The following is a 17598-nucleotide window of genomic DNA, read 5'->3' as shown; positions in this document are numbered from 1 at the left end:
TCACCTAAGACTGAACCTGTGGAGTCAGCCAATGGTCACAGGTAGGGATAAACTCATCATACCAGTAGACTGTCTCTTTATAAAAGGCAGGGTTCGTACGGGTGCTGGCAATCCTTGAAAATGCTTGAAATGTTATGAGGTGTTTCAAGGTTTGAAAAGTGCTTGAATTTTGGGAATGGTGCTTGAATTTGGGATAAAGTGCCTTGAAATTGTAAATGCTTTATTTCGCTTTTTAGATTAAGGCGAGACACGGCAGCAAAAACATCGTTTTTCATGCCCATGTCAATTGAGATTTTGTGCTATTTTGATTCAATAAGATGTTTTCTTTCAGGCTTTTGGAGAAGGAAAACGTACAAAATACACATTTAGGTGTTTATTTTTACTATAGTTTGTCTATTTCCGTCAGTAGATTTCTCCTAAATTCACCAAAAGTTAGCAATCTAACGTAACATAAAGTGCCGTGACCGCTGTTTGCTCCATGTCATGAGAATGGTACCGTTGGGAAAGCTCAGGTTCTCCTGCACAATCTCATCAGATCCAAATATGGTCATTTCCTTTGTATCAGCAACCAATCGTGAAAGTACAAAGGGGTCATCTGACCAAAGAACGGAATCTTATTGGCTGGTGTCAATTTCTGACAACGTGATTCGTTCAGATGCGTCACGTGGTGCGCCATGACACTTCCTTGTTTATATTTGCGCTGAAAATTTAAATCTCAAAATGCCGAAACATCCGCGAAAAAAATCGTTCAAGAGAAGAGGACAACAATTGTCACTTGCACGTAGCAAGGTAGAAGACAAAACAAATGACCCCGAACCTGAAAAACCTTCACTTAGTGCGTCAATGCGCAAGCTGTCACCCAAAGAGCAGGAGGGTTTAGATAGCGCCACACAGCAGTGGCTGATAATACATGTAGCGCGGCTGAATGAACTGCTCAGTGGGTTGATTTGCCCAAATTGCGCAGGGACAGGGCTCAAAGTTAACATCGATCCGCAAAACCATGGTTTCTGTAGCAGCTTAATTTTAGAGTGCAGTCTGTGTGATGGTGGGTACCGCAAAAGTGTGTACACATCTACACGTCTTCAAGACGAAACCAGGAAGGATGTTGCTTTTGATGTGAATGTGAGAATGGTGCTCTTAGCGCACGAGTTAGGCTTGGGCTATGCAGCTCTGAAGAAAATAAGCAAAGTGTTGGGGATTCCTGCACTTCATCTCAAAACCTATCAGAGACATGACAAGAGAGTGACAGGTATAGAAACAGGATTGAGACCAAGAAAACTTGAACTATTGAATTCAGAGTATAACTTATCAGGACATTCAGTTGACTTATTTTTTTCTCTTATTAGTGGCAGAAATAGAGAGGCCTGGAGTCACTTCACAGGACAAGGGAGCAGGTCAGGCAGGCTTATGCAGATGTGGACCCAGATGTTGCAGAGTTGCTGAGGGAGGATGCAGAGGCAGTTATAAACATCAGCGTGTCATTTGATGGCACATGGCAAAAGCGAGGCTTCACATCCCATTATGGGATCGGTGTGTGCATTGACATCCTTACTGGATTGGTGATAGACTATGAAATCCTATCATCCTATTGCCATGCTTGTGCTCTAAAGGGAAATGCCAAGCTAGAGCAAAAGATTACAGAAGAGGAGTATGACAGTTGGCGACAGACACATAGTGATTGTGCAAGAAACTTTGCAGGGTCAAGCAAGGCAATGGAGCAGGAGTCAGCCAAGAGGATGTGGGCCAGGTCTGTGAATCGCCACCAGGTGCGGTACACAGAGATGTTGTCAGATGGGGATAGCGCAGCATTTAGGGAGGTGGTTGCACTGAACCCATACCCTGGGCATGAAGTGGTGAAATTAGAGTGCATTAATCATGCCCACAAGCGAATGGGTACAGCATTCAGAAAAATGAGTTCACAGAAAAAGTTAGGAGGGAAGGGTGTAGGGAAGCTGACTGCAAAGAAATGCAAAACTTTGCAAAATTATTACAGGGGGGCAATTCTCAACAACCAGGGTTCAATCGATAAAATGAAGGGAGAAATATGGGCAGGTCTCCTCCACGGCATGTCTACTGATGACAGCCCCTTACACACCAGGTGCAATCCCTCCTGGTGTTGGTATAGGAAAGCAGAGGATAATGGGGAAACACCTGGTAGCCACAAAGAACATGCTGGAAACTTTTTAAAGCGAGAGGTGGGGGAGAAGCTTATCCCTGTGTACCACCGCATGTCAAGTGACAGCCTGCTCCAGAGAATGCAGCATGGAGGTACTCAAAATGCCAATGAGTGCCTCAACTCTGTGATATGGGCGCGGTGTCCAAAAACGGTCTTTGTGGGGAAAAGCAGGGTTGAGGCAGCTGCAAGTATGGCCATCTCCACCTTTAATGAAGGTGCCTCTGCCATGCTGGCTGTTATGGAGAAGTTGTGGCTCCAGAGCACAGCTGTTACTGTCAGCGCAATGAGACAAAGTGATTTGCTGAGAATTTCAAAAGCTGAGGCCATTACATCTGCTAGTTTGAAATATAGGCGCAAGAGTCTAAGCACAGCAAAAAAGGTGAAAAGACATCAGCAGGAGATGCAGGAGGGGCCTACTTATGGAGCAGGCATGGACTAGGGTGGCAGTTCTGCAGTGCGTGTGTTACTGTGGTCGTAGTGTGTGTGTGTTACTGTGGTTTTGTTCATCAGGTACATACTGTGTTACTCAGTTTTCAGTTGTATTGTGTTTTATATGTTCTATATTGTTGTTGTTGTTGTAAGTATTAGATTAGATATTGTGTCTGAAAATAGTGTCTTCCAATAAAAAAAATATGGAATTTGACAATACATATCTTTAAAGGTCGTTTTCTCAAAATGAGTTTTTTCTCCTACTCTGAGCACAAAATGTCCACTTCAGTAGCACGTAGACACACCAAACCTTCCAGTTATATTCCTATCCATATTCTGAAGGCTTTTACAGAAGGGTTTGTTCATTTATCATTCATAGCCTGAATTATATAACATTTTATACCTAAAAACATAGCGAAAATTGATATTTTAGGGCTGTTGACAGTATTTTCTGATTTATTTAGTGATAAAAAGAGATATAAAAAATCCCTTCTGTAAAAGCCTTCAATTCTAATATGACAACAAAATGAAACAAGAATTTTGAACCTGGCTTTATCCCATAAAAAAAATGTGTTTCCTGAAATGTGTTAACATTTGCGCATATTTAATGAGATTATGGCTAATTTGCATATTTAAACATGCTATTTCTGAAAACTTGTAATACAAAAAACAATTGCCTTATTGTAAGTAATTAACTGGAGAAATTTCTAGCTGATATCTTTAAGTTAAAAAAATTACCCTATTCACCTGTAGTGTCTCGCCTTAAAAGAAAATAAAGTAGTCAGAGAGCGCTTAATTGCTTCGCTTTTACTTAAAACGGCTCCGCTCCGGCCTTCCCGCGTTATGCGCGTGAACTGCAATTGTTTTTGTAACGTGTGACCTGGGCATTCTGATGAGAGTGATAGATGACAGTAGTATGCCAGGAGGTTGCAGTTTCAACGAGCGTTGGCTAGCAGAAGACAAATAAAAGCCATGGCTAAGACGAGGGTCAAGCCCACGAGTAGCCTCCTGCAAAGTTTGCAAAAAAATAATTTCAGTTGTTCACGATGGGAGAGTCTGCGCTGACGAGCCACATGAAGGGTACGCCGTAGTAGAGCATTTTGGATTAGGCTAACGTTGTATGTTACGTTTGTTTAAGCTAACGTTAGCAAGCTGAATAGCAAACTCGATGAGGGATAATAATAATAGCAGGGGAAAATCCTTTCAGAGGAGCGTACCTATGTTATGTGCGTTACAGTCGCCATCCTGTGGTGTTCAGAGGATGAAGCACTCACTGTTGTAATTCAACCCAGTCTCACGGCATTTTGTGTTATAGTCACGAAATATAATCTATTGATTCGACACAGAACGATTTTAAAAGCAATGTATTTCTACTGGTAGTATGTTTCGTGCCTAAACCAATAATAACAAATTAGAAGAAAAAATATATAAACAGATTTCAGTATTCTGAGGCTCTGAGCCCCATTTCTGGCAAAAAAAAGCCAGACATTATAGGATTTAAAATAAAATCAATAATCGTGGCTTGATATTGAGTAAGAACCATAGACTGTATATATAAAGGTAAGAACATGTTTTTATGAACCACACAGCTTCCGGTCTTCCAAGACCTGACCGGACAAAAAGACGCAGGCAGGAAACACACTACCAATAGAAATACATTGCTTTTAAAATCGTTCTGTGTGACACAAAAAAAAGGGGAAAATAGTGTTGGCGAACACAAATCAATAGATTACATTTATTTTTTGAATATAACACGGAATGCCGTGAGACTTGGTTGCGTAATTAGACCTTAGCTTGTTAGTATGTTATAAACTGAGGATTTGACCGCGTTGCTATGCTTGATACTTTTAGAAACAGGCTTTTATATAAAATCTTGAAGTATTATACAAGTAAAACTAAATGTTGCTTTAATCCCATGTAATTGTAGAATAAACACAGTCTTCCTTTGAAGATGTATAAGTCAGGTGTCTTGAGTAGTCAAAATGAGCTACAAATCATTGTACACATTTGTAAATCTTATTTTCCACTTGTTAACATTGTGAGTCTATTTTTATGCAGCTCTGCGTGATTTTGTGGCTACAATTCAGGCTAATACGCTACCGGAGGTGGAATAAGTACTCAGATCTTGTACTTGAGTAAAAGTAGAAGTACCAGAGTGTAGGGATACTCTGTTACAAGAATAAGTCCCTCAATCAAAATGTTCCTCAAGTAAAAATATTATCATCAAAATATAGTGAAAGTAGCGACAGTAAAAGTAGTCATTGTGCAGATTGGTCAATTTCAGAATAATATGATATATGTTTTATAATGATTGATCATGAAAGTGTTCTCAAAGCTGGTAAAGGTGCAGCTAGTTTTAATGACTTTGTATACTGCAGGGTAGCTTGTGAATTTACTCACAAAATACACATTTGGTAGTAGTAGTAGTAGTAGAACCTTTATTCAGCCAGGAAAATCAATTAAGAACAAATTCTTATTTTCAATGATGACCTGACAGGAGGCAAAAAGCTTCCTGAGGGGAAGGGGGTTGGGAGGAAGAAAATAAAAAGACAGACTCCGGGCACTACAGAACCCAGGAGACAACACGATGACACAGAGCAGAGATGACAGGCATAGCAGTTAAACATATTTAAAATAATACTGCTGGGGTTCAATCAGTCATTAACAAGCCCTACAAGTCCCTCCATGCCCCCCAGTACCTATCGGACATCCTTCACCCACATGCCCCACCCCGGAACCTGCGGTCTTCAGACTCTGGCCTGCTTACCACCCCCCGCACCAAACTGCAAACCTTTGGGGACAGAGCCTTCAGCGTGGCAGCCCCCACCCTCTGGAACACTCTCCCTGCGGAGATCCGCAACATCCCCACGCTTGACACCTTCAAAAGGCCCTCAAGTCCCATCTGTTCACCAAGGCCTTTGGCCCCTTATCTATGTGTTGTTTTTGTCTGTCTCAATGGTTGTCTGATTGCCTTTTGTTATGTTTGTTTTGCCCTGTTCTTCCTTGTTAAGCGACCTTGGGTCCCATGAAAGGCGCTATATAAATCTAAGCTATTATTATTATTATTATTATTATTATTATTATTATTATTATTATTAAAATAATATAGAACATTCATCCATTCAATCATTCATTCATCCATTAATTCATCCATTCATTCATTCGTTCATGGCGATGCATACTATAGGAGAGGTCAAGACATTGGTAGTGAGCATCAGGCAAAGCAGTTGCATGTGTATACCAGGGTGTTTGTAATAGTGTCCCTGAAGGTGCGGGGGGAGATAAAGGTCTCCATCTTCAATGTTTTTTGTATGATATTCCAGCTATCAGCTGCTGCAAACTGAAAGGCGGAGCGGCCAAAGGATGTATGGGCTTTGGGAATCTTTAGCGGGATGTTTGTAGCTGACCGGGTGTTGTGTGTGGGGGATGGGCGGAGTTGCTGTAATTGTGTGAGGTAGAAGGGGGTGAGGCCTAGGAGTGTTTTATAAACAAACATCAGCCAGTGGATGTTGCGCCTGGTCTCAAGATAGGGCCAGAGAGTACAGGTCACAGTGATGTGTCCTGTAGGGGGCATTGGTGGCGAAGCGGATGGCGGAGTGATACAGAACGTCTAAATGATCAAGAGCTCCTTTACACGCCGAGCGGTAGATGGTATCACCGTAGTCGAACAGAGGAAGGACAGTCATCTGGACCAGAGAGAGTTTAGCAGATTAATTGAATGAGGAGCGATTCCTATATAGAAAGCTGAGTCTAGCTTTAACCTTGGTCTGCAATTTGGAGAGATGTTCTGAGAATGACAGATTACTGTCAATCCAAAATCCAAGGTATTTATAAGGGCATTGATGATATCATTTAGGACTTTAAGAGTCGCCGTCTCACACCCATGACGTGCACGGAACCCAGACTGCATGTCGGATAGAATGTTGTAAGCTTTCAGAAACCATGTTAGCTGTTTGCAAAATAACTTTTCTAACACTTTCGCTATACAGGGTAGATTGGATATTGGACGATAGCAGTTGGGGTCAGCATGGTTTCCCCCTTTAAACAAAGGTTGCACTGAGGCTGCCTTCCAGGCAGAAGGTAGCACTGCTGTCTGTATGGACAGATTACAAAGGTGGGAGATAGCTTCTGCAATAATCGGGGCTGCAACTTTAAAAAATAAGGGGTCCAGACCATCAAGACCTTTAGGTTTGTTGGGGTCAAGCTTACTAAGGACCTCCATCGTTCTCACTAACTTCATGCAGGCAGAAGCTGTGACATGGGGCTGCGCTAGAGGGGCTGGGTGGCGTAGTGTTAGCGGGGGGCTTAGGAGGCGCTATAGAGTCAAATAGGTTCCCACATTTAACAAAGTGCTGGTTAAAGAGCTCTGCTATGCGCTCATTACTGGTGACTACTGTATCCTCAATAACGAGGGAGTTAGGCAGACAAGAGGATGGGGGTTTATTCTCCATCTCTTTCACTGTTTTCCAGAATGTCCTTGGATTGGATCCACAGAGGTTTAATTGATTATGGAAGTACTCAACCTTGGCTTTACGGACAGCCTGTATAGACTTATTTCAAATTTTCCTGAATGATAGCCAATCGTCGTGGGATTTTGAGTGACGAGCCCTGCGCCAGGTGAAGTTCTTGAGGTGAAGCAGTTCAGCTAAATCCCGGTTGAACCAAGGACTGCATCTGTTTTTTATCCTCACTTTTTTTATGGGAGCGTGTTTATTGATTACCATACCAAAGGAGTCATAAAATAAGGACCATGCAGCATTGAGGTCAGGGATCAAGCTAATTCTGTCCCACTTGATAGCAGCCAGGTCGTAGAGGAAGGGTTGTTCGTCTAAATGTTTCAGTATTCGTCTTTGAGTGGTAAGGACTGGCTGTTTTAATTGTGCCGCCATTACGAATGCAGCCAATAAGACAGTGCTCACTGAGATAGATACATAAGATGCCAGTTTTGTACCTGTCAGGGTTATTTGTGAGGATGACATCAAGGAGGGTGGCTTTTTCTGGATTTTTGGTGTCATACCGTGTAGGAGTGACGAGTGAGGATAATCTGCGAGAGATTAAGAGACCTGTTTTAGGACCTGCGCAGGAGGCTTGAGCATGTCCCAGTTTAGATCCCCCAGTAGCACAAATTCAGAATGAGTGTGGGGTGCCAGGAGGGTGCTGAGAGCAGGTAGGGTACATGCTGGGGCAGAGGTTGGACGATAGCAGCCAGCGACTGTCAGTGTAGAGCTATTTGCCAGTTTAATGTTTACGATAAGTAGGTCAAATTGTTGGGGACAGATTTACTAGTGGCGATAGAACACTGGATGTGTTGCTTTGTGAATATAACTACTCCACCAGCTTTAGATGAACTATCCTGCCTAAACACATTATAACCAGCGATGCCGATGTCAGAGTCTGGGATATTCTTCTTCAGCCAAGACTCAGTGATGACAAGTACCTCCGAATTTGAGCCGTGAACAAGTACTTTTATCTGGTTAATTTTGGGCAGTAAGATTCTAGCATTTACATATAGAAAACCTAAAGCTTTACGAGAGCAGAGGTCAGGGAAACTCAGATAATTGTGACAAAGATTGACATCAGGGCACAGGTCAGAACTAGGGCTACATACAATAGAAGGTCCAGGATGAACACACACATTGCCCGATATCATCAGTAGTAATACAATCAGAGCACGGCCAAGAGAGAGCAGTGAGTCACAATGCCTAGTTTGTTTTGTGTGCACATTGACAGTGGAATGTAATGTAATCATCTTGTGTAGAGACCTCGTAATCAAACATGATAGTAGTCTCGGTTCGCATTTGTTATGCGCAGGAGGGGGTTGGGAGGTGGGGAATAACGCAAGGAAAAAGCAGTACAGTTTGGGATTAGCCATTGTTAGTCTAGTGAAGGTAGGAAGCAGCACTCAACCAGAGGTCAACAGTCCTTGTTTGTCCAAGTCCTTGGTTGCTTATAGCATAAAGAACATCTGATTTAATGTGAGGTAGGGAAATAATCATTTGAGTATAAGTATGTGTATATAAATATGTAATTTACAACAGCTGTAAGATGCTTGAAAAGTGCTTGAATTTGACTTTGGAAAAGGTGTAAGAACCCTGACAAGGGCCCGTTTATGCTTATTTTCAGGTTCACAGTTGTATTGTGTGTCTTCTGTGACATATTTACATGCTTTAATGTTCAAAAAGCTCTTTATTTTTCTCACACTACCTGTGTTGCAGCACCTCTTTTCACCCTCTGCCTGAAACCAGAGCCCAGTCTGCTCTGATTGGTTAGTGGTCTGACTCTGTTGTGATTGATTAACTGCTAAGAGATGTTCCGCCCCTTAGCCTATCACATACAATGTGTTGGAGCGCTAGCCAACCCCAGCACGGGTGTTGCATAGTGATGTTGTTGATGTTGTTGTTGTGTTGTTGTTAGGGATACACGATATTGGTTTTTTGAAACCGATACCGATAACTTCCTGCTTCTCAAGACCGATACCGATAACCGATAATAATATAATATATATTAAATGTACCTGTAGTTTTCGCCTCGTTTTAACCCTGGGGTCGTCTCTGGCAAACTTCTCGTCGATAGGTAAAAGCCCCGGTGCCTTTGCAGCTGGCTTTGGATTCGCCGCTAGATTAGCAGCGCAGGCGTCTTCGTACGCTTTTAACACACCATCGTAGCGATGGCGATGTTTCAGGTGACTAATCAGGTTGGAAGTATTATAGCTTGTTGCCTTTTTCCCTCCTCGTGGAACTTCTGCATTGCATTTGTTAATACAAATAGCAAGCGAACTATCTAACTCTGAAACTTTGAAATAGTCCCATACTACAGACGACATGTTTGTTTACTGTCCTGGCTTCACGGCCGCACACCATTTAAGTCACAGCCAGGCATGAGCTAGGGAGCGCTGGATTTGTGAAAAACTCCCCTCTTCCTAAACCACTAATACCACAGTACTGGCAAAACGGGAGGAGCCGAGTGAAAAACAAGCACCCCTCATCCCAATCCACCCACACCGCAGTATTTTTTTCTTTTTTTTTACCCCAAAAATATATTGTATATTATCGGGGCTATTAATACTTTTATCGGGTTTATCGGGATGACGTCATAATTCCTAATATCGGGCCGATAATTATCGTGCACCACTAGTTGTTGTGTTACGGATTAAACAAAGGAGTCAAATTGAGGTGTTTCAGGCAGAGAAGCTCTCTGCAGGGAACGTTGGGATGTTAGCCTTAGCAGCCCATTAACTTGCACACAAAACTGAGGTTACCTACTGTAACCCCAGCTTCTATGAGTAAATGGCGCAGCCCTCTAAGGCTATCGCTATTGGGTAATCCCCCTGCGCCCCCGCGCAGCACTGAAACACTTGTAGTCCACGCCAACCCACAAGGTGGGCCCCACCCTCGGGCCTCCTTCCGGTATAAATAGGAAGGAGGCCCGGCAATCTGCTTCCATACCAAATAACTTTTCTTCAGCTATTCGTAGAGCCAGTGGGGCCCAGCGCTTAGAGGGCTGCGCCATTTACTCATAGAAGCTGGGGTTACAGTAGGTAACCTCAGTTCTATTTCGTATATGGCTTCGCCCTCTAAGGCTATCGCTATTGGGTTAAGGGCGAAGCATGATGTAGTCTGCGCCCCACTGGGTCCACCCGGCACTAGAAGCACAGACACACCTGCTAACTAACACCCCATGCCTGTTGTGCCATGCGTAATGGCGCATCACCGTCCCTGGAACATAGCAAAACATGCCGATCTTCCCGACGGGGTGAAGGCTGGGAACAATACATACCGGCCGCTGTGAGAAAGTAGAGACGAAGGTCCCACCTTGCCCAGCGATCATAGAGGGGGAACAGCAGCTCTCTGCGTGTCAGACAGGTAGGAGAGCGCCCAGCTGGATCCCTGACGTCACTCACTCTGACCAGGCACTCCGTACAAAGTGTGTCAGAGGAAAAAGGAACATCCCTCCTATAAGAGGGGAAAAGGGCCGCTCTCCGCGTGCCGAGAGGCAGGAGAGAGGCGCACAGCTGGCTCCCTGACGTCACTCACTCCGACAGGACACCCAGTACAGGGTGTGTCAGAGAGGAATGGGAGACATCCCCCAAATAAAAATGAATTAACGAACAGGGGGAAGACCAAGATGCAGCAGTCCAAATATCTTCCACTCCACATTCCTCCGTGCAAAGCCGTGGAGGAGGAAATTCCTCTGGTGGATTGCGCATTGATGTTCTCCGGGAGCTCCACCCCAGAGGAGACATGCCTGTGAAACAGCCTCACACAACCTGTGTGACAGCCGCTGTGCAGACAGAGGTTGCCCGATCGAGCGCTCTCTATAGTGCACAAACAGGCGCTGAGAATGGCGCAAGGCAGCCGTGCGCGCCACATAGCAAGACAGCGCGCGCACAGGACAGAGGAGATTTAGAAAAATAGCGGGGGTAAAAACCGCGCAAGACACTGTTCCTGGGATGACAGGGGTGTTTCTTGTATCCCATGGAACTGCTGGGGGGAGAGGCTTCTCTGTGAAGTGCCGTAATGGTCTTCATGGTGACGAGCCACGCCATCGCCGCCGCTGCCCGTGAGGCAAAAGGGCTGCAAGGGAGTTTCCACACGCTGCCTTTCACTCCGTCTCTCATCATGAGGCATGTACACACCCAGGGGATGAGAGGTGTGTGCATGCTCAGGGCTTGACATTAACTTTTTGAGCCACTTGTCCTTCGGACAAGTGGCTCAGCCATTTTACTTGTCCGAAGGCTAAACCCACTTGTCCGAAATTTACTTGTGAAAATAAAAGCCTATTAAAAAAAAATGAATAAAACCGACAAGAGATTTGGACAATTAATATGATTTAATAACTTAATCAGGCACATTTTATAACATAAACAGTCTGGCATAAAACGCCATTCGATTGCATACCCAAAGTAATTAGCTATTTATAATACTTTATACTTATAGCACATGCATAAGATGGTCTCTTTTGAAAGGTAACATTCTGAAGTTTCTTACACAATAAAGAAAAATCACTTTGGGTGCTTATAAAAAATATCATGCTATGTAATCATGTTAAACATTTATGTTTAAAAATATCACTTTGAGTGCTAATGTAAAAGAGAAACAGGTTTGAACACACTGAAATAAAATAGTTGCTCCTTACTTTTGTGTTCTGAGAGGTAGGAGCTGGAAAACATAACGGTTCCATAGCCTGAAAACTTAATCATACAGGTCCAAAGTCTATAAAAATCCCATGGAAAATTTGTGTATTTTGTAATGTGTGTACCGCAATAATTCCAAAATGGCCTTCCGCTGCCATTCATTCAGAACGATTGAAAGGCGGCAAATTTCGGCTGCCTCCAAATGAGTTTACAAAACGAAATGAAAAATAAACGTTCTTCAAAAATGTATTGGTTGCACGGCAAAAAATGCAGTCCGGAGCCGGGCAAAGTGCTCACGCTGCTGCCCTGTGTTGAAAATAAGTCTTGTGCCATAATACTGATTGATCACTCCTCCAGCTCATCTTCACTCCCCATCAACACCAGCTCATCCTCCTCATCTCCCCTCTCTCTTGACGACCAGGGGTTAAACCCTGGTCTACGCCTGCGCAGGCTTGATGTCCACCATCGCTGGGCAGCTGAGGCTGCATCAAAGTCTTCCAGAGCGGGACCTTGGATGGAGATGAACATGAGCCTCTGGAGTTGAGCGGTGGTAAGGCTTGACCTCCAGTCGGTCTTGACTCGCTTCATTGTAGAGAAGCCACGTTCGCACACTGCAGTGGAGACCGGGAGAACCATATAGATCTCCATCAGATGACATAAGCAGCGGAACATGGCTCTCCTCTCCTCTGGGAATACAATGAGACAAAAATATATGAATTAATTTCCTTCAAGAAATTCTACTTTCTGCTTTTTTTTGGTAACTTTTAAAATACACACTTAACATTATACTGACACACACCTGATTGCAGGACACTGAGAAAAATGTCCCTCATTGGAACAGCTGACCGCCTGAGAGCGAAGCTCTTATACTGGGCATACTCGGCTATAACCTCCTCTGGTGTAATCCCTGCCTTGGCCAAGAGCTCCTTGTAAAATCCAGATAGGCTCTTCATTTCTTCCTGACCATGCTGAGTGAAGGTCTCTCTTGCCACAGCATCAGTGTGGTCATACTTGGGCCAGCAAGAGGGATCTAGTGCCCTGAACTTAGCTACTATGCTGTCTTGATGCAAGTCCTTCAGACGCTCATCCAAGTGACTGATGACTGCATCTGTATGAGAATAAATGCACAATCACTACACTGACTTTGACACCTTTTAATACACCAGACACTATATATATATATATATTTTTTTTTATTTAAAAGGTGTCATACCTATCACTGCTGCCCTTTGTGGCTCAAGCGTGGAGGAAGAAGCCCTGTTCAGTTGGACACCCTTGTAGCATCCGGATCCATTGCTCTGCTCCACAAAGGTCTCCATGTACAGCCCCATTCTGGTCTTAAGGGAGGACAGGTTCCAGAAACACCTCTCCTGGCTCTCCACCGCCTCACACACTGTCACACTATCCTTTTGAAAAACCTTGGAAAGGGTGGCAAGGTGGTCAAGGACATCACAGAGGAAGTGGAGGAAGAGGACACTGCCGTAGTCCTTCAAATAGCTGGACACCTTCTTGGCCCTTCCTGTCACAGCAGCCGATGGTTTGGGCCGACGTTCGAGGCTTGCCATGTCCTCAAAGTGTGCCAGGATCACAGGAAAGCTATCACACAATACCTGAAATGGTTAAAAATATATATATATATATATAGTTTTAAAGTTATACTGACAACACGGTTTGTGAAAACAATTAAATAAATAAAATCTATAATATTAAATATGCCACAATACTGCACATGTAACCACTGCATCTACCTTGGCTGCACGGTGAACATAGGGCACCCAGCGGGCCCCATGTAGCGTGGTGGGCTTCAGTACCTTCTCCTCCATGGCCTCCGCAATCATCCGGAGCTCACGAAGTGCTTTTGGAGCATAATGGTACTGCTCATAGATGCTGCATAGGGTCGCCTGAAGCTGTTGCATCTTGGGGTTTTCTTTGATCGCAATGACCACGCCCAACTCCAGACGATGAGCGATGCAATGGATGGGTATGAGATGCGGGACTTGCTCTTTGAGGCGAGTAGCAACACCTGTCCTGCATCCAACATTGACTGCTGCACCATCACTCCCAAAGCCCACCAGACGCTCCCTCCAATCCACCAAGCCAGCCACACTAAAAGCTGAACAAAAGAAAAGACATCAGCATAGAGAACACAGAAGCAATAACTCCCAATACAGAAGCAATAATGAACTTATATGCTACAGTACCGTAAAAAAGGTTTGATAAAAAAACATTTCTCACCTGCATAAACAGCTTCCAGCACACCAGCTGCATTTGCATGCTTAACGTCCTCAATTTTCAAATATGAATTGATGGGACCCTCCGTGTCCATGTATCGAACGTACACCAACTCGTTCTCTAGGGTGGCTGTATCGGTGGCTCCATCAATCATAACTGAGAAGTATTTAGCCAATTTCAGCTTCTGCAGTAGTTTCTCCAGCTCCATTTCATAAATAATAACAACAAACCTGATGGGGGAGAGACAGCAATACAAATTGTTATGGTGTTGTTTTGGAAAGTCAGAATCAAAGCAAGACGAAAAACACTGAAATAATGCATCTTTGCTTGTTCTTTTTGACTGCCTATAAATGAACATTTTGTGAATATCATACCGTTCACAAGCCTTGTTGGACGCATAGCAGTTGGGAAGTTGTCCTCCCGTCCTGTTTATTAACCCATGTAGGGTTGTGAAGTGGGTGAAGGGCTGTTCTGTTCTGGCTACATAATAAGCAGCATGCATTATGTTGGTCATTTTAACCAACATTGTCTCCTCCATCCTGTGGAGCCCTGTGAGGACAGGTGGCAGTGGAGCATCAGGTCCCCTCTGTCTGGCTCTGTCTGCAGCTTCAGTAAGCTGGTGTCGCTTACTTAGAGCATGAGTTGACAAGGTGTCATATCGGAATGACCCGGTTCCTTTAAACAAGGACGAGGACCTGGATTTGAAAAATGGAAATGAATTAACATAATTGAACACACCCTACTGGACTATAATACGGGGATAATAATACGGGGATCCGTTACAGTCATTATTATCTGAATTTCATTGGCTACACAAACGGCCAATCATTTCCAGCGTCAGTCGGATTGATGATCTAATGTTTTACACACAACGATAACCATTTTTGCATAGCAGCAGCTTGCTCTAGCACAGTTATTAATGTCTCGAGTCGTGACCGTTAGCTTGTGAGAACGTTAGGAATAGTCTGCCTATACGTTTTACACTATAGTCAAATCAAATCACGAAAGACTTGATATCTGATCATCAACATAACCACTCCTTCCTCTGTCCACTCCAATAACACAACAAACGACCACCTAATAATAACGTCGACATCAATAATATCATAGAACACATTAAATAGCTTACGTTATCTAGATAATGTTATATAGCATTTTACACAACGTTTGTCAACTGTGAACGTCAGTCAGGATAACTAGCTAGACTACACAGTTCAGTTTATTTCGAATCTCATCATCTTCACACATCAGATAAATAGTCAATTATCTAACGTTAGCAAAAATAAAAGTTGTCACTTACGTGTCTGCAATGTCGGGCAAACTGCGGCAGGTTGAACAGTACATGATATGCTCTTCTCCTGCTTCTTCGGTGTACCGGAGCCAAGGAAACTTCTCGGTCCATGATGGAAGGAAGTTTCTTTTGCGTTTTGTTTCATAATCTAATTTGGAGGCAGCCGATTTTTCAGGATCTCGCCTAGGTCGCTTTCCTGGGGCTTGGTTTGCTTTTGGCGCCTGCAGCCAGGACATCTTGAACTCATTACTCACTGACTGGATATCGAGGATAGATGAGTCGCGAGCGTGACAGCGCATACACACCAGCCGCGCAAGCAGGCACTCGCGGGTTCGTGTTCACACCAATTTCCCGCGGGTCAAATATTTCTACCAATCACTGCAGTCATAATATTGACGTACAGGTACGGAGATTGCGACACTGCGAGACAGGCACTTCAGATGGAATAACGTTACTATTTCGTTTGGGTGATTTCCCCCCCCCCCCCAAAAATGCACTTGTCCGTTCGGACAAGTTAAACTGTATTATGCTTGTCCGACCATTTTTTTTACTTGTCCCGGACAATCGGACAAGCCTTAATGTCAAGCCCTGAGCTGTCCACACGAGGCGTTATAACGGTGCTCGTGGTTATTATGACCTTGTGTAGGAGGCATATCTGGGACAGAGGAATGCCGCGAGTTCTGCAGTTTATAAACCAATAGGTTAAAACAGCAGGCTTCTGCACGAATGAACCACCTCTGGAGTGTCCCCCTGTTGGAAGAGACTCAGGGGGATCATCACCTGACCAGCTGACGCCAACGCCGAGCAGCTGCGTCACGGAGAGGGCTGTGTGGGTTGTGACACGCCGGAGGAGAGCTGTCAGTTCCTCCCCTCGCTGCCGCGAGAGTCACGCTCTCATGCTGGCTGAGTTTAACTCCACTCCCAGATAAACGATTGTCTGAGAGGGAAGAGGACAGCTCTTCTTCCAATTTATTATGAAACCCAGGCTTTGACAGATGCGATACGAGATGTACCGTCTGTAAAGCGACTTCCTCCCTGGGGCGAGCCAGCAAATAGCAGGTCGTCCAGAGGAAACATACTCTCATCCCTCCTCTGTGTAGTGGCTCCAGCCTTCTCTACACAAATGCGAGGAGCCAGGAAATATCCGAACGGCAGAAGATTGTCTGGTCGGATATTCCCTGAATGGAAAACGCAGGAATTTCCTGTGTTTCGGGATGATGGGTACGTGGAAGTATGCATCCTTCAGGTGGAAGTGAACCAGTCGTCCTGGTGAAAACATTCCAGCACCTGTTTGATCGTCAGCATGTGGAATACTGACAGATCGAGGATGTCTCATTCCCCAAGTCTTTTTCGGGATTAGAAAAATAACGGGAGTGAAAACCCCTGATTTTCCTCCCTTTGAGGAACCCTGGAAATATCCTCTTTCAACAGGAGTTCCAGCAGCTCTGATTGGAGCGCAAGACATAGCTTCTGGGAGGACAGGAGTGTTTCCTGTATCCCATTGAACTGTGGGGGGGGGGAGAGGCGAACTGCAGGACGTATCCTCTGCTGATCAGCCTGCTCATCCATCTGTCCATCAGACACACGCACTGCCACTCTGAGAAACACTCAGACGCACATGCTCGAGATGTTCTGTGGTCGTCATGGCAACGAGCCACGCCAGGGAGTCTCCACACGCTGCGCTTCACTCCGGCTCTCATCATGAGGCGTGTACACGCTCAGGGGATGAATGGAGGTGTGTGCAGTGCTGTCTACACGAGGCGTTATAACAGCGCTCATGTGTTTATTATGACCGTGTGTAGGAGGCGTATCTCGGACAGAGGAATGCCGCGAGCTCTGCAGGTTATTAACCGAGGTTAAAACGGGCAGGCTTCTGCAGCGAGCCCTGCTGTCTACTTAATCAACAGATTAGTGGCAGCCGGCTTAATTAGCGAGCTCTGCAGGTTATTAACCGATAGGTTAAAACCAGCAGGCTTCTTGCAGCGAGACCTGGTGCTGCGGCCGCTGCCGCTGGGGGCACTCAGCCTGGAATACTGCTCATTCCCCCGTTCTGGCTTCTCTGTGATGCCATTGCCCTCGCCGCCACTGTAAAGCGAAAGGGCTGCGAGGAAGCCTCCACACGCTGCGTTTCACTCCGACTCTCACCATGAGGCGCGTACACGCTCAGGGGATGGATGGAGGTGTGTGCAGTGCTGCCCACATGAGGCGTTATAACGGCGCTCATGGGTTTATTAAGGCCGTGTGTACGAGGCGTATCTCGGACAGAGGAATGCCGCGAGCTCTGTAGTTTATTAACCAACAGGTTAAAACCAGGCTTCAGCAGCGAGCCCTGCTGTC

At 44.8% G+C, this 17598-nt stretch overlaps 2 protein-coding genes across 3 annotated transcripts in view; one reads left to right on the top strand and one right to left on the bottom strand.

The window, feature by feature from the left end:
- The first annotated feature begins 6 nt into the window (after positions 1–6).
- Positions 7–17598, top strand: part of LOC307039933 (DNA topoisomerase I, mitochondrial) — a 51276-nt gene continuing 33684 nt past the window's right edge. Inside the window, exon 1 of the mRNA XM_079682387.1 lies at positions 7–41. The gene's annotated coding sequence lies outside the window, so the exon portion shown is untranslated. The remainder of the gene's footprint in view (positions 42–17598) is intronic.
- LOC307038534 (zinc finger protein 862-like) lies at positions 11416–15852 on the bottom strand. Of its 2 annotated transcripts, XM_079680016.1 has the most exons (6): positions 14345–15852; positions 13974–14200; positions 13487–13851; positions 12952–13348; positions 12538–12846; positions 11416–12424 (listed from the first exon to the last, which is right to left on the bottom strand). In XM_079680016.1, the coding sequence occupies exons 1-6, from the start codon at positions 14506–14508 to the stop codon at positions 12084–12086; spliced, it is 1803 nt and encodes a 600-aa protein (XP_079536142.1). In that variant the 5' UTR covers positions 14509–15852; the 3' UTR covers positions 11416–12083. The 2 variants fall into 2 exon arrangements, with proteins under 2 accessions (XP_079536142.1, XP_079536141.1); XM_079680015.1 differs by having other exon boundaries at positions 13974–15852.

This window comes from Notothenia rossii, assembly GCF_949606895.1.
Source record: "Notothenia rossii genome assembly, chromosome: 5".
Classification (NCBI taxonomy): domain Eukaryota; kingdom Metazoa; phylum Chordata; class Actinopteri; order Perciformes; family Nototheniidae; genus Notothenia; species Notothenia rossii.
The sequence above is the reverse complement of the archived record's forward strand: the minus strand, read 5'-3'. Positions and strand labels throughout refer to the sequence as shown.

Bases quoted from the DNA above. Each gene is read 5' to 3' on its own strand.
- LOC307038534 (XM_079680015.1), bottom strand. From the start codon at position 14,508: ATGGAGGAGACAATGTTGGTTAAAATGACCAACATAATGCATGCTGCT. The intron at 13,852-13,973 runs GTGAGAAATGTT...TCTTTTGTTCAG, and splicing joins GCTGGAAGCTGTTTATGCAG to CTTTTAGTGTGGCTGGCTTG. The intron at 12,847-12,951 runs GTATGACACCTT...ATTCTCATACAG, and splicing joins ACAAAGGGCAGCAGTGATAG to ATGCAGTCATCAGTCACTTG.